Source organism: Pleurodeles waltl, chromosome 5 (genome assembly GCF_031143425.1).
Source record: "Pleurodeles waltl isolate 20211129_DDA chromosome 5, aPleWal1.hap1.20221129, whole genome shotgun sequence".
In the NCBI taxonomy this organism is placed as follows: domain Eukaryota; kingdom Metazoa; phylum Chordata; class Amphibia; order Caudata; family Salamandridae; genus Pleurodeles; species Pleurodeles waltl.
The window spans coordinates 934,095,537-934,110,230 of record NC_090444.1 but is presented as its reverse complement, the minus strand read 5'-3'; the positions used below and the strand labels follow the sequence as shown (position 1 = coordinate 934,110,230).

At 40.6% G+C, this 14,694-nt stretch overlaps 1 protein-coding gene across 1 annotated transcript in view; it reads left to right on the top strand.

Moving 5' to 3' along the window:
• MTRF1L (mitochondrial translation release factor 1 like) overlaps positions 1–14,694 on the top strand; it is a 281,806-nt gene that overhangs the window by 71,847 nt on the left and 195,265 nt on the right. Inside the window, exon 3 of the mRNA XM_069235059.1 lies at positions 7,723–7,906. Within this exon, the coding sequence (XP_069091160.1) occupies positions 7,723–7,906 (184 nt within the window). The remainder of the gene's footprint in view (positions 1–7,722; positions 7,907–14,694) is intronic.

The following is a 14,694-nucleotide window of genomic DNA, read 5'->3' as shown; positions in this document are numbered from 1 at the left end:
ACAGAATATTAGGCAAGAATCAGGTTATATGAAATTTAGGAAAATGGTGAAAACTTGGCTCTTTCCTCGTTAATTTCTTGGTACATCAAGATTAGGGTCTTTGATTCAGTTTGTTTCAGTTTCTTCTATTGGATGTCTTTCTATCTTCATTATTTCTGTTATTTTTCTTATCCTCTGTCTGTTTTCTACTACGTGCTTTCTTCCCAGCGCTTCGATGCTCTTTGAGTAGGAACGCGCTTTATAAATCTCGAATTACATTACATTAATGGTTGCAGGGTGGCCTGCAGAAACAGTCTGCAGGTACTGTCTGACGGCCCAGTCTGACCAAGACAACAAGTGGGTTCAGGTCTCACGAAGCTGGGAGACGGTGGGACACCCTTGGTTCTCTTTCCCTAGACGTGCGGGTGCAGAGCTGTCCTGGAGCGTCAGGTCTTTGTCTCCTGGTTACTTGCAGTTGCAGGGGGGTCTGCAGAAATAGGCTGCAGATGCCACAATTAAGTCCACAGGGGGCACAGGCTAGGCGCCTCAGGTGCAGTGATGATGTCAGACGATGGCTTTTTAGCAGTCCCGGTTGTAACAGGTCTTTCTTGGGTGCCTACGGATGCAGGGGAGCAGCTCCTCTACCGAAGGGAGTTGCTGGCGATTTGTGAAGCACTGGCCGCTCTCCCAATTTCTTGGAAGCTGCAGTGGCAGGACAGGTCTGTGGCTTCTCAAGGGTTGGGTGCAGCAGGTAGGCCTACAGGGTTGGCGTCAAGTCAGTTGTGCTCCTCTGTTCTAGGGTTCAGCAGGCTTCTTGTCCTCTCCTTCTTTTGTGTCAAGCAGAGATCTGAGGATCTATTATCAGGGGGTCCCCTAAATACTCAATTTAGGGGGCGTTAATAGGAGTTTAGGGTAATAGCCAATGAGCTACTTACCCTCACTATGCCCCCTAGATGACCACTTCCTGTGGTGAGTGGGCATCACCTGTCCAAAATTCCTAAATTCCGCCACACACAAGAGGGCGGAAGTCGTGTCCACTTCAGGCAGGTCATCCTAAGGGTGTTCCCAGTCTGTAAATGTAACAGGCCTCGTGCATAGCTAATTTTCCCGTCAGTCTAGGTGCCAGATGGGCACTGGGCTTGGGGGTCGTCATCTCCCTGTGAGAGAGGCCAGAGCTGCATACCAAAGGTGATGGGTTTCTTTGAAGCTCTGTGCCTTGGAATGCAGGTCATCGTATGGGGAGGGGCTCACCAGCGGTTGATAGATTTTCAGGGGACACCTCTAAGGTGCCCTCTGGGTGCATGTATTAATAAATCAGTCAGTGAGGGTTTATTAATATGAGATGTTTGATACCGATCATCCCTAGTTTTAGTGAAGCCATCATGTAGCTGGGGAATTCGTACTGACCAGTGTCCAGCACATGTATTTAAAATGACTTCACTGCACACTTACTATGTCTAAGAATTGACAAAGCCATAGGAGGTGCATATCTGCTCTTGCAGATATGCCCTTACTTGTAATAAAATGCACCCTGCATTAGGGTTGTATGGCCTGCTGTAGGTGTGACTTTCAAATATTACAGGCAGCGTTATGGCACAAAGAGGGCCTGATTGCAAACTTGGCAGAGGGGATCATTCCAGGATATCCCGCCCGTCGTATTATAAATTCCACTATATCCTATGGAACCTGTAATTTGGTGGACTGGTAATCCGGCCCTTTTGTGACTGAGTAATCCTCTCTGCCAAGGTCGTAATCACGCCCAGAGTGTGTGCCATGTTGTGTTTTCACTTTTGGGTGCACCTTGACACGCAGCCTGCAATGGCAGTCTTCATGAGGTTGGTGCTGGGTCTCTGAGTGGCACAAGTTGTGCTGCAGCTCTTAGGGCCCTCCTCAGTACTCATACCAGGGGTACCATTCACTAGGGACTTAAAAAGGTACTAAAGGTTCTGGCTACTTGGGGATCAAGTGACCTGGTGTCTTATTTTGGGGAAGGAACACTGGCCCTTGGTTACCTGGTTAACAGGAACCTAGTGCACTTCAGTCAAAGTTGCATCAAAAAAACAGGCAAAAAGTGGTACTGTGTATGTTTGTGTAAGAGAGGGGATCTGGAAGCGGAAGTGACAGAAGAAGGTATGCAAAAGGAGAAAGTGAAAAGAAACGGCAGAAGATGAAATGTGAGACATACGGATGGAGATACACTTAGAAAGGAGAAGTGACGAGAAAAGGGTGTAAGCAACTATCACTTAGAGGGAGACTGCAGCGGAAAGAGATGTGAAGGGAAGAATACTCATTTATGATATTGAAAGAAATCAGTGCTGGTAAAGTTGGGTGATCTGACTTATTTTATGTGTTTCTTCTGTAAATTATTTGGACTCATTAGCAACAGACACATTCAAATCCTGATTAGGTGGCACGCCTTGAAAGCACAGGATCTGAGCTCACATTTTTGGCCACTTCCATAGTTACATTAACACGTCTCTTATAAAAGATATCTAGCTACATTTCTTTGGCGACGACCATTGCTGAAGCAGTACCTGAAGTGCAAAGGCCTGTTTAAAAATAACATGTTGACCTCTATCATGCTGTTGACTTATCAGCTATCAAACTATCTGCCAGTAGGACCAAGAGATAGCTCATTGAGATGAACATTCGTCAACTGATCAAACGTATTATGGGCAGGTTTTTCATTTACCCTATATATCTCCAGTAATTAGCTGTGACGCTGACCACCAAACGCTTTGCGAAAGGATGCGAACGGTAAATGGGTGCGACTTTTTCGGGGTACCCAAGCCTATTTTTGATCACAATCCGACACTGGTATGTGAAGATGTTTACTGTGCGACCACAAACACTTCAACAACTGGGGCCATGTTACAGGTTTTTGTTGGAATGTCAGATTATATTTTGCGCATTCAAGCCTTCTTGTAGGAAGCCATGTGTTTTCCAGTGGCAAAGAATATTCTGAGCGATTTTATTTATCCAGAACACCACTTCGTATCCAAGAAAATAAAGTGGATTAACTGCGCAAGTGTGACGTGGAATTGGTAACTGAGAAAGAGAGACGAGTTGTGAAAAAAGAACGATGTGAATACTATGACAATGATTATGTTTTGCAAAAAAAAAAAAATATTATCGAACGAGTGGATAGCAAAGTAAGAAAAAGTGTGTGGTGAAGAAACATGTTTTGAGAAATTAAGAAGTGAATTTCCCAAACATAGGATTTTTTTGTGATAAACGTTGATATGGGTCAACTACAAATGTTGAGATTGAGGATAATAAGGATAACGAAAGAGAACCACAAAGGATTTTTGCGTTCTGAAAAGAGTGTGAGGCCGATTTTGGGGGCTGCGGTGGATGGACAAAGGATGCTTGGGAGTCGTGTGAAATACTAATGTGCTGATAAAGCGCTGAAGATTCTGAGACCTCTTGGTCAAAATACAGCTGGGGCAGGGTAATTATTGCTATTGTTATTCAAGTGATAAAGAAGAAAACTAATTTGTATTCGTACTGATTAGTAATGCTCAAGTTCTGAAAAGCAGAAATTGGTCCGTGATAGGGTTTTTAGATTTGTGTTTTTGAGAAGGGGCATTGTTTATTTTGCTAAGTGATAATGGCTTTAAATGTAGATCAGGCACGATGGATACTACTTATATGCCATGGAGAAATAAACCCAAAGATGCCTGCTGGTCATGGTGTGCTCAGGGCATTTAACCGCGTTACAGAGAGATCCGTTTGCAGTGATCGGGGAAGTTAACTACTAATTATGTCACAGGTTTTAACTTATTTGGGTGATGAGAGGAAGTTTACCAGGTAACACGACTTTTCCTGGGTGAATGCAGCAATCTAAATTCATAAGATTGTCACATGAGGAAACGAAAAAAAGAATGCTAAATTCTCAGAATGTACTTAAAGAACATCTTGATATAACTGGCACTAAAATGTGTCGCAAGGAGGGGCAGTGGAGGAGAGGGAACTAAGCTAAGTAAAAGCAGATATGAGAGAACCCAGGTTTTCTTGACCCAATAAAAACGTTGATATATTTTGCAATTCTGTAAAGCTAAGCGAAAGGAAAGCGTGACACCTTAGTCGCATTGCTTTGTATGAAAAAGAAGGTGGAGGGCCCAGAAACAGGTGATTTTTAAGTTATGCATGGTGTAGAAAATGTGTTCGGGATAGAGGAGGAAACACCGGTATGAATGGACTGTATGCAGGATAAATATGGAATGGAATTAGATGTGAACAGAGATTTTAGTGATGGGGATTGAACAAAAGTCAATGATGTTGAGAGAGTGTCTGTTAAATGTCAGAAAGCAGAGAAATAAGAATATTGGCGTAAATACGGATGCAAATAAACCAAAACGGAAACCAAAATAATTCGATGATTTTATTTCTGATTAATGCAGTGCCCATTAGAAGGATGACTGGTTCCATTTCTGTTCGTGGCTATTTTGTTTAACAGTCACTGCTTGTACCTTTCTGTTCTTTCCCTCCTTTTTTTTTTCTTTTATTAGTGATCGAGGTTAGTATTTTCAGTTTACTTTAAAAGCATTTAATTTTAGTATTTGTTGCAATATACTATGCACACTCTAGAAAAGCAGATTCTCCGATTAAAGACTCTGACTGCAAATAATATTTTGTCTTTTAATATGTCTAATTGGATTCCAGGCTGACTAGATGAATGTATAATACAAAATAGCATTGCAAGCCATAACTTTCTGGGAATTTACATCACTTCAATTAATAAGCCTTTGACTACCTACCTTTGCAAGTTTACATCACTGTTAGTTTTGAGATTTCTTAAATTGCCAAAAATGTTTAAATGAACGATTTTTCCTGTTCTTTAAATGTCATCTTGAGAATTACCCTATGCTGCTCCTGCGTTCCACTTGAGGTTTTGTTTTGGTAGCTTTTTGGTAAAGCGGAGTCCTAAAATATAGCCACATTTAAGCATCAACAACTTCCTAATTATATATTTTCATATTGCAAAAGCCCTAAATAAATATGATCAATAAAACAAAAACAAATGTTTTTGTTCTTTAATCAGAGCTGATTTATATTGGTACCAGAGGCCTCTTGTGTTTTTGGTCTTTACTATTTTTCTTCCAGGTTACACCTGGCTCTTCAGCAGACAAGTGGAATTTTAAATAATATTTTTGTGTTGCAGTCACTTGATCTAATTTTTTCTCCACAATTATAATCTGAGCTATCATTGACACTTTTTTTTTTTTCTTCACCTTGTACTCTGGAGCAGAATGCCTCAGGCCTTCATATAATAGCTGTTGCTAGGGTGTGATTTCATCAGTGTTCCCGTGCAGGATTTTAAAAGTCCACTGGTACCCTTTCCTACCCCACCCCCACTTCTGCTAATTATCCTGAATCTTAAACTGTTTTTTTTTATTGGTGCTCAAACTTATATTTCCCTTTTTGTTTGCAGTGTTTCTTTAAAAAAAAAAAAAAAAGAGTGCTTTCTGTTTGTTTTTAATTGATCCTATCGACTTTCAATTCACCAAACGATTCACCCCGAGAATTGGTTTTGCCAGTAAGGGATTGTATATGAGAGTGAGGATGTGTGTGAATGAAGTTAAGGATTTTGTTAGTCCTTTCTTGTCTGTATCAATGGGACTGGTACTTTCTTGCCCCCCCCCCACCCCCCCATGTATGTGGCTCACGTGGCAAGAGAGAACCCCCATTCAGGTTCCTTCTCCTTTATTCAGCTCTCATGTATCAGATGCTGAAATGGCATCATCTGCTTGTGGCATTAATTTGGATGATCAGCTGGGCCTTTTACAATCCCCTTTTCCTATGCACTGGACAAAACCCCCCACTGCGTTTGAGCCAGGGATACACAGACCTTTTGCTGGATACTTCTGCTAGGGCTGCAAGCATAATGCCAGTAAATCACCAGCACCCCTACTAAACAAGCTAGTCTTATATTAAGGGCTGAGCATTAGTGGCCTTTGGTGGCACACACCAGCTGAATGATCTCTGCTTGGTCCCTGATCACCTCTCAGACCATCTCGACCACAGGGAGATGGTGGCCCTGATCCTCCTCTACCTCTCTGCTGCTTTCGACACTGTTTCCCACCACATCTCATCAACAGACTCTACAATATCGGCATTTAGCAAAATGCCCTCAAGTGGATTGCCTCCTTCCTCACAGCAACCACACAGAGCATCCGGCTGCCCCTCTTCACCTCTGAACCCAAAGAAATTTTGTGTTGTACCCCAAGGATTATCTATCAGCCACAACTTGTTCAACACCTACATGACTCTTTCACCCCCCCCAACAGACATCGTCAGATCCCACAGCCTCATCATAGTTTCTTAAAAACATTACATGACATTAAAGTCTTTCTCTCGCCTACTGAAAACCCGTCTGCCACCAGAATCAACTTCTGCAACTCCATGGCCAATGTCGCCAACTGGATGACAGACAACTGCCCTGACTAAACTCCGGCAAGACAGAAGTTCTGATCTTCGGGAAAAATACCTCCATTTGGGACCACAGCTGGTGGCCAGCAGAACTCAGACAAACACCCACAGACCATGCACGCAACGTAGGCCTCATCCTTGACAGTGAACTGACCATGAAACAACCAGTCAATGTAGTCGCTTCCACACCCTTCGTACGCTCTGCAAAATTTCAGATGGATCCCAGTTAACTTCAGGAAGACCGTCACTCAGACCCTTATTACCAGCCACCTCAACTACGGCAACGCTCTCTATGTTGGCATCTCCACCCAGCTCCTCAAAAGACTCCATACCATACAGAATGCTGCAGCCAGACTCACCCTGGACCTCCCCAAATGGACCCACCTCAACATCAACCTCAGAAACTCCACTGGCTCCCCATCCAGAAAAGAAGCCATTTCAAAATCCTCACACACGCATACAAAGCTTGGCATGATAAAAAACTGGCCTGTATCAATCATCAACTGAACCTCCATTGACTCGCAAAACACCTGCGCTCTGCCTTACTAGCCCGAGCACCCCCACATCTGTCGCACCCGCAGCAAGGGTCGCTCCTTGACCATACCTGGAACGATCTACCCCTCCTACTTCGAACAGCACCCTCCTTGGTGGATTTCAGGAAGAAACTCAAGACCCGGCTCATCGACAAAGACATCTCACCCACAGTGCTCAGATACCCCTAAGGGTGACTGTGCTGCGCTATACAAATACTGTTTGATTGATTGATTGATTATGGAGGTGTCACATTAACATAGAACAAGCAACCAAAAGGAAACTGGGCTCAGATATCTTCTGCATCGAAGTCTCTCTAAAAATATGCCTACAGGAACTTTGGGCTGAGTGGCAAATATCCCTCCTTGAATAGGGTGTCTCACAGGCCAGCATTCAGATGGTACCACAGGACAATGGACAGGATGATTGTGTCTCACAGACCAACATTCACATGTTACCACAGGGCTATGGACAGGATGATTGCCACGTGAGAGATGTTTACAAAGTGGTCCTCTTGCACTTTTACCCTTTACATGACAGTTTTGGCTGGTATATATTAACTGCATAGAATGACCAGCCTGATAATCAGTATACAATTATGTTGTAGGTATGATCAAAGTTTTCCCATTAATGACAAGGTAGAAGCCCTCAGCTTGCTTCTAAGATTCTGCATTAGCATCTTCTTGTGTTAAAGGCAAACCACTCCATTAACCAGATTCTAATAGATTGCATTGTGGCATGCCTATGAATAATTTCATATTTCTGTTTTGTTACTTGCAGATTATCATGCTGTTGGTCCCCTCTGAAGAAACAGATGAAAGTGACTTGATCATGGAACTGAATGCTGGTGTGGGTGGACAAGAGGCAATGCTGTTCACCGCGGAGATGTTTGATATGTACCAGAGATATGCAGCATATAGGCGCTGGAATTTTGAAATACTTGAATATTTTAAGAGTGAATTAGGTAAGTTACAGTCGCAAAAGCAAAGTGATTACTTAACATAAAAATAAGAATGTCTCAAATTTACACCAACATTGAAGCTCTTATACAACATTATCAAACAGTTTGAAAGAACTGGATTTTCTTTTGTCTTTTGAAGAATTGCCTTTAAAGCTTGCAAGATAGATGGTTTCACATTTCGCAGGAGCAAACAGCAGACTCAACAATAGGCTTTACTTAAAGTGCAATAACCCTGACTGCACATGTGGTTTCTTCTAATTACTGTAGTAAGAAAGGCCCTCCTTCTGGGACTACTGTCAACAAAGGCTCTCACTGTAGCCACCACTGCGGTTCCCATTCTGTCCTCAGTGCAGAGACCATGGCTGTAATGGTAAGCCAACCACCGTCTGATAATAGCTAAACCATCAAGGCTTACAGTCGGCTCCTGGAATTAAAATGTGAGATTGAGATAGTGCTTCTCTAAGAGCATTCTAATCCTACTGTGTAGCGGGTATAAATAATTTCTTATACAGTATTATATGCACTAGTTTTATGCAGGTGCCTGAGAGATTCCTACAGTGCAAAAGTGTTGTCTATATAGGTAAACTCACTTTCTTAATGCCAATTATGAATTCCATGCCACTTTTCAAATTGTAATATTTATGTCTGCTGTGCGAAAGTAATATTTCTTGTCAGCCGATAACGTTCTAGTGTCTAGAGTGTAGTGTCTTGCTGCTCCATTTTGTCGAGTAGCTGTTTAGGTGACTAGTCTGGACCATTTTATGATATTTGAGTGCGGGCTTTGGATTAGATTCAGAGTCGGATAGAAAGAGCGAGCGAGGCAAACGTGCACAAGGACTCTGTGCTGCAGACTCTAAGAGTTCAGGCCAGGCTGCTGAGGTAAGATTTTCCTCAAAAGCTTGTCTTTGTGAGGTTTCCTTTGGAGCCCCTTCCTCAATCAGTAACAGCTGTTTTGATCAGATGTCACTTGTGTAAGAAACCCTTTGCCTAACCACTAATGTTACTGGTGTGAACGATTGATGATTAGTTGTTAAAGTGTGTTAACTCGTTACTTCCTTCTCAGGAATTAATGCTTGACTAGGTCAATTAATATTTCGATCCAGCATAAGGCTGTAGAAAACAAGACCTAGAACTTCAATACAAGCCAGTTCAATTACACCGCATGACCAATGTAGCCACAAAAGGAAAACTCCAGTCGGGAATAAAATTAAAGGGTTTTATTACAAACTGAAACTCAAAGTCATGCAGGCAATTCTTATGGAAAAACTGTAAAGATACAGAATCACCAAGGGTTGACCAAGGCAACAAAATAAATTTGGGCAAACTAACATTAAAAGAACCAGACACTCAACAAATGCCATGCAGAACATCAGCAAAATACTTTGATGTACAGAAAACAAGTGCTGCTCAGTTTTAATAAGCATTAAGACAATTTAAATAATCTGGATACAGATATTTTGGGCCGAAGAAAACCCAACAGACTAGCTAATCGGGGAATAACATGCTAGGTGGACAAAAGACCGAAAGGACAAAAAGGGCAAAAATAATTTGGAAAAAGGAATTCTTGGGCATCAGGTCCCACACTAAAGAGGGCAAAAATCAATAAAAGGGAAGGTGTCAGCATTTCAGAATCTCTGTTAAGAGTCGTCTCCTTGGAGGTCAAGGGAAAAATCTCTAAGTCTCAGCAAAGCATTTCAAAGGTGGAATGGTAGAGAGGACCAAACCTCCCGGAGTCCACGGGGTTCAGCGTACAGCTCACAATGGCACAAAGGGTTCTGATTTTAATACAGCCGGTGAACAATATATTAAAGTTCATAGGGCAAGATGATTTGTCAATCTGTTGCTCCACATTAATGTTGATGGTGTAACATCCAATAGAATTCGATCATGCATCTTAGTCTGAAACATCAGCTAAGTCTCAGATTTGTCATGGTAACGGAGTCCATTTGTATTCTGTGCAAAATTGCAACAATTGTATACATAACCAGTTCCACAGTCCTGAATGTTCCTTACTCAAGGATAAATCAACATACTCTCTATGTGTAAAACAATAAAGTATCTGTTACCAAGCTAGCATTCTCACGAGAATGAAGTCTAAAAGAAAGATTCACGTTCGCAAGATGACTTTACAATATCTGTACAGTCACGAATACAGGGCCTAACAGGCCTCACTTATGGTAATGTAAGTGAATTAAAACAGCACATTAAATCATGCAAATAAAATATTTAGCACTCAAGTTATAATTTCAAAATGAATGAACTTCTCTATAAACTTTCATGTTACAGTAACTTTAAATGAAAAATAACTCTAATACATTTCTATGAATATGGCTCAGAACTGCATTTCTCTGTTTTTGCATACAAATTTAAATAACTTTTTTTTAAAAATCAGAAGTCTAACATAATTTTAATACAGGCTGTTAGTTTACACTCTAAAATATAATATAAGTGCAGATTAATTCTTCAAACTAGAAATGTAATCCTTATATCATACTGGTTTTGATATCTATTCTAGAGTGAGTGCACCATAATATGGCTCCTTAGTGCGTTACTTTACAATCAAACTATTAGTACTTTGATTAACACACAATGCATAAACTGTAATGAATAGAGGGTCACTGTGACATTGGGGATGATACTTAATTTTCTGCTATATCAATTGTAAACAAGTTCTAGAATCCCAGATTCAGCCCTGACTGTTAATGCTGATATCAAGAAGCTTCTCAGCAGAAGACCACTCTGGTGAGTCGTTGACCCCACTCCTTGGAATTATTAGTGACCACCTGCATTTAAGGAAAGAAATAGTTGCAATACCTTTCAGGCAAACAAATTACTCAAAAAGGCTGTCTGCTTCCCTCTGTAGTTGGTTCCAAGAGATGACTTTTGTACTGAATATTGCCTCTAGATGTAATAAATTACATGGTTCTGCAGCTCCACATAGTGTTGCTTACCTCATACAATGAACTTCTTACATTTTAGACTCTCGCAGGAAGCCAGCTCATGAACTGATGGTCATGGTGAGCTATACCCAACCTGCAACTGCTCCTGGACTAAATTAGTCACTTGAAAATGTTTAATCTTAGGCATCAAAGTTTCTCCATGGCATCCCAAGCTCACTGTTTGGCAGTTTAACCAAGTTCAGAATGTATTCCTGTAGAAAGTCATAGGTAAGAAATAGCATACTCAATTTAAAACAGCTCAAGAGACAAATAATAGAACAGCCAATGAAGCTTTCAGTTTATTATTTAGAGATTAAAATTCAAGTTTTCTCATTTATGTAGTCTGCCAAACTAATGTCTTCCAGAAGGAGGAATCACTGTACCTTCACGTCTACCCTTTGCTATGTCTCCTTCCAGTATATTACATCTTTGTTTTTGGGCAGCGCTCACATTTTGTTTTGCACACTTATTGTGCTTGCAGTAATGAATGTTGCTTCCTGTAGTGGTGTGCAGTGTGCTCCGTTTGACATTTCAGTTCTCAATTGTTGTTTTGTAGGTGCAAAATGCACATGGAGTTGTCACTTATGAAGTGGGTGTCTGTTTAAAAAAAAAAAAACAGGAAATGAACACACACACATTCTCACTCACTCTTTATTCCAGCTCCACCAGCATATTCTCACCTAGTAAACACCAGCTGCCTCCATCTACCTTCAGGAAATTTCCTCTCTCAGCTCTATGTTGCAACTTAGTATGGCATCCTACCACAGATGTAACACAGCCTTTAGAAACACAAAAAAAGATAATGGGCTACATACATCTGGTAATCTCTGCACTGTCTTTCTACAGCTATACACTGATTGTTGATTGGTACGTTCCATTACTGCTACACCTTAATACCCAAACCCATTTCTTGGTCCTTGCTCGCACAATTCCAAAACATAAACTACTCTTTCATTTCTTACAGCCAAGCCTTTTACCATAACCTCTTTCGATGCCATATACACTGTTGCTTCTCATTTTATCTCCTTAACACAACTCAGAGATTGTTCCAGTTGTTACAGCTTTATCAAATATCTGTCTTTAACTTGCCATAACAGATTCTGAAATTTGTATGGCCAGTCTCATTATTTGAAAATCTTTGTATTGGGTGCCAAATACAAGCCCAGCCTTATTAGAGGGCAGTAGCTTTCAGTTAATACATCACTATGATCTTATTAAAAGATGTTGACTGCAGGGTACATGGTTGGATATTAGTGTAACTAAAGTAAGATATAGCTAACAATTTGAAGGCCTTATATTGATCAATAAAATCATAAAAATCATGGTTGTTGTACAAATGCATTAGTTCATGAAGATACCGCCCAACATGGATTTGTGCCCATCAGGCTTCACAACCAATCATGAAACTGATAGAGTTGTGAAGAAAAGGGGGGAAATTATAGGGATAGGCGCTAACAGAATATCACCAAAACATTTCTTTAACAATAGATAGTAAATACGGTCTTCCCAGCACCTCCAGTGTTTCTCCATTAGGAAAAACCAAACTGATTCAAAAGGCCGGGGCACTCGTATGAAATAAGATAAGAGTCTGTACAGTTAGGTTCTTGGTCTTCGGAAAATCAATATATAATCCAAACAGAGTTAAAGTTCAGTGTCTTTATTCTTGTGCGAGGTTGTCATACATGTTCATCACATCAGAAAGATTCCATATGTGGTCATCACAACAACATCCAACAGCCAACACGTGTTTCGTCTCAGAGAAATTCATCTCATTGACTTACTCAGGGCTGTAAGAAACATAATAATGAGCTTGGTCATAATCTGTAGTTATACATGATTTTGGAACATTAATACGTGGCACTAAAATCGTGGCCAAGTCCTTCACCAGTACCACGTGAGTGTCTAAAATCATCAAGTGACATTACCAAACGGAGCCACAGAGAAAAAAATGTGATTACAGTTTACCACAAGTGATAAACTTGTTATTATTATAAATATCACCAAAAGTTTGATGTGCACGTGAAACGAAGTAGAAATTGAGAATTAGACATAGGGATAAAGACTCCCACTAGATATGTGGCGATGAGAAACGGAAACTAAGGTTGAGAAATATACTCTTGATGACAGGGTGTCATTAGGAAAAAAGGAAACAGAAAGGCATCATAACACCTAGGAAATTGGTGAGTGAGTGTGCTAAATTAAGCATTCGCAAGTGTGTCTGAATAAAGAAAAACTTACCAAAATATAAGTAAGGTGTTAACATGAATAGATGGCTTATCCTAATCAAGTAAAACTCTTCAAGATAATGTACGATCTGAAATAAAATTATTGTAAGTCATTAGGAGGAAGATAATGAGTAAGCTGAATTTGAAAGGAACTAACAAAAGGACTATCACGTACCAATAGAGAAAGAGTAGTGGGAATCATGTGACGGGGGCAAAACACTATTATCCCCGAGTCTTCGTGAGGGAGTACTCATAAGTCAGCACATATGGATCCAAAATCTTATTCGCTATACTAAGGAAGTAGTGACAAGCATAAGCAATATGGCATAAATCTAAAAGTAAAAGGTCACGTACCCATGAACAAAACAGTTTTTTGGGGTAAATTCTTGTGTTGGGGGCACTGTGTCTTGCTCCCCGATAATTAAGCTGGCGTGTATGTAGAGAAAAAGGACGTGTAAGCCCTCCGTCTCATCTAACTTCTTTCTATTTAAAAAAGAATGGTTTCGTCAGAAACGTGGAGTTGCTATAGGATCCAGATTTTCACCAGCGTACGCCAACCTCTTCATGGGTTATTTTGAACATAACGTGATCTGGAGTTTGAAAGGGAACACATGGAACATGAACATATTATTTTGGGGTCGCTACATTGATGACTGTATCATGATCTGGACTGAGGACATACCCAAACTGAAAAGTTTTATAGAATACCTTAACTCTAATGACCTCAACATTGCTTTTACTTGGGAGCACAGTAATAAGAGTATTCCTTTGCTTGATGTTGAATTATTCATCCACAATAACAAGATCGAAAGCCGTCTCTATAGAAAAAGCACGGCATGCAATGCAATACTACATGCAAAGAGCTCACATCCCAGGCATCAGATTGATGCGATTCCGTTTGGTGAAATGGTCCGAGCTAGACGCAACCGTAGCTTGGACTTTGATTTCTTTGAATGCATCAATGATATGGAGCACAGATTTAAGCAACGGGGATACAAACCATGTATTCTTAAGCAAGCCCGTAATAGGATTTTAAACATTTCAAGAAGTGACACTCTCAAACAAAAATCTAAAACATTTAATAGTAACATTCGTTGTGTAGCTGACTATTCACAAGCCACCTCAATACTACGCAAATGTATGACAAGGCATTGGCCGATATTACGAGCGGATACAACTCTAAGAAGTTTTATTTCAGATACTCCACTTCTTACATTCCGTCGTGGCAGAACTCTTAAGAATACATTATGTCCTAGCTACCCTAGTAAGCAACACCATGAAGATTGGCTCACTAGCCGCAATAAGGTATTCTATAAATGTGGGCAATGTGGAATGTGTGGATGGGCAAGAACGGGGATCTCTACCTTTCATAATCAGATTGGTGATCGATTTCCCATCACCTCTCACATTACATGTAACAGCAATTACGTAATCTACATGATCATTTGCAAGTGCAGCAAATACTATGTAGGCAGCACTATCAGATCCCTCAAAATAAGAATGAGTGAACACTATCGAGCAGTGAGACAAAATGACAGTCAATATCCTGTGGCAATACACATCAATCAATGCCCGGCCCAGGGCCTAACCAAAAGCTTTGAATTTTATGGGTTTGAGAATATATCCA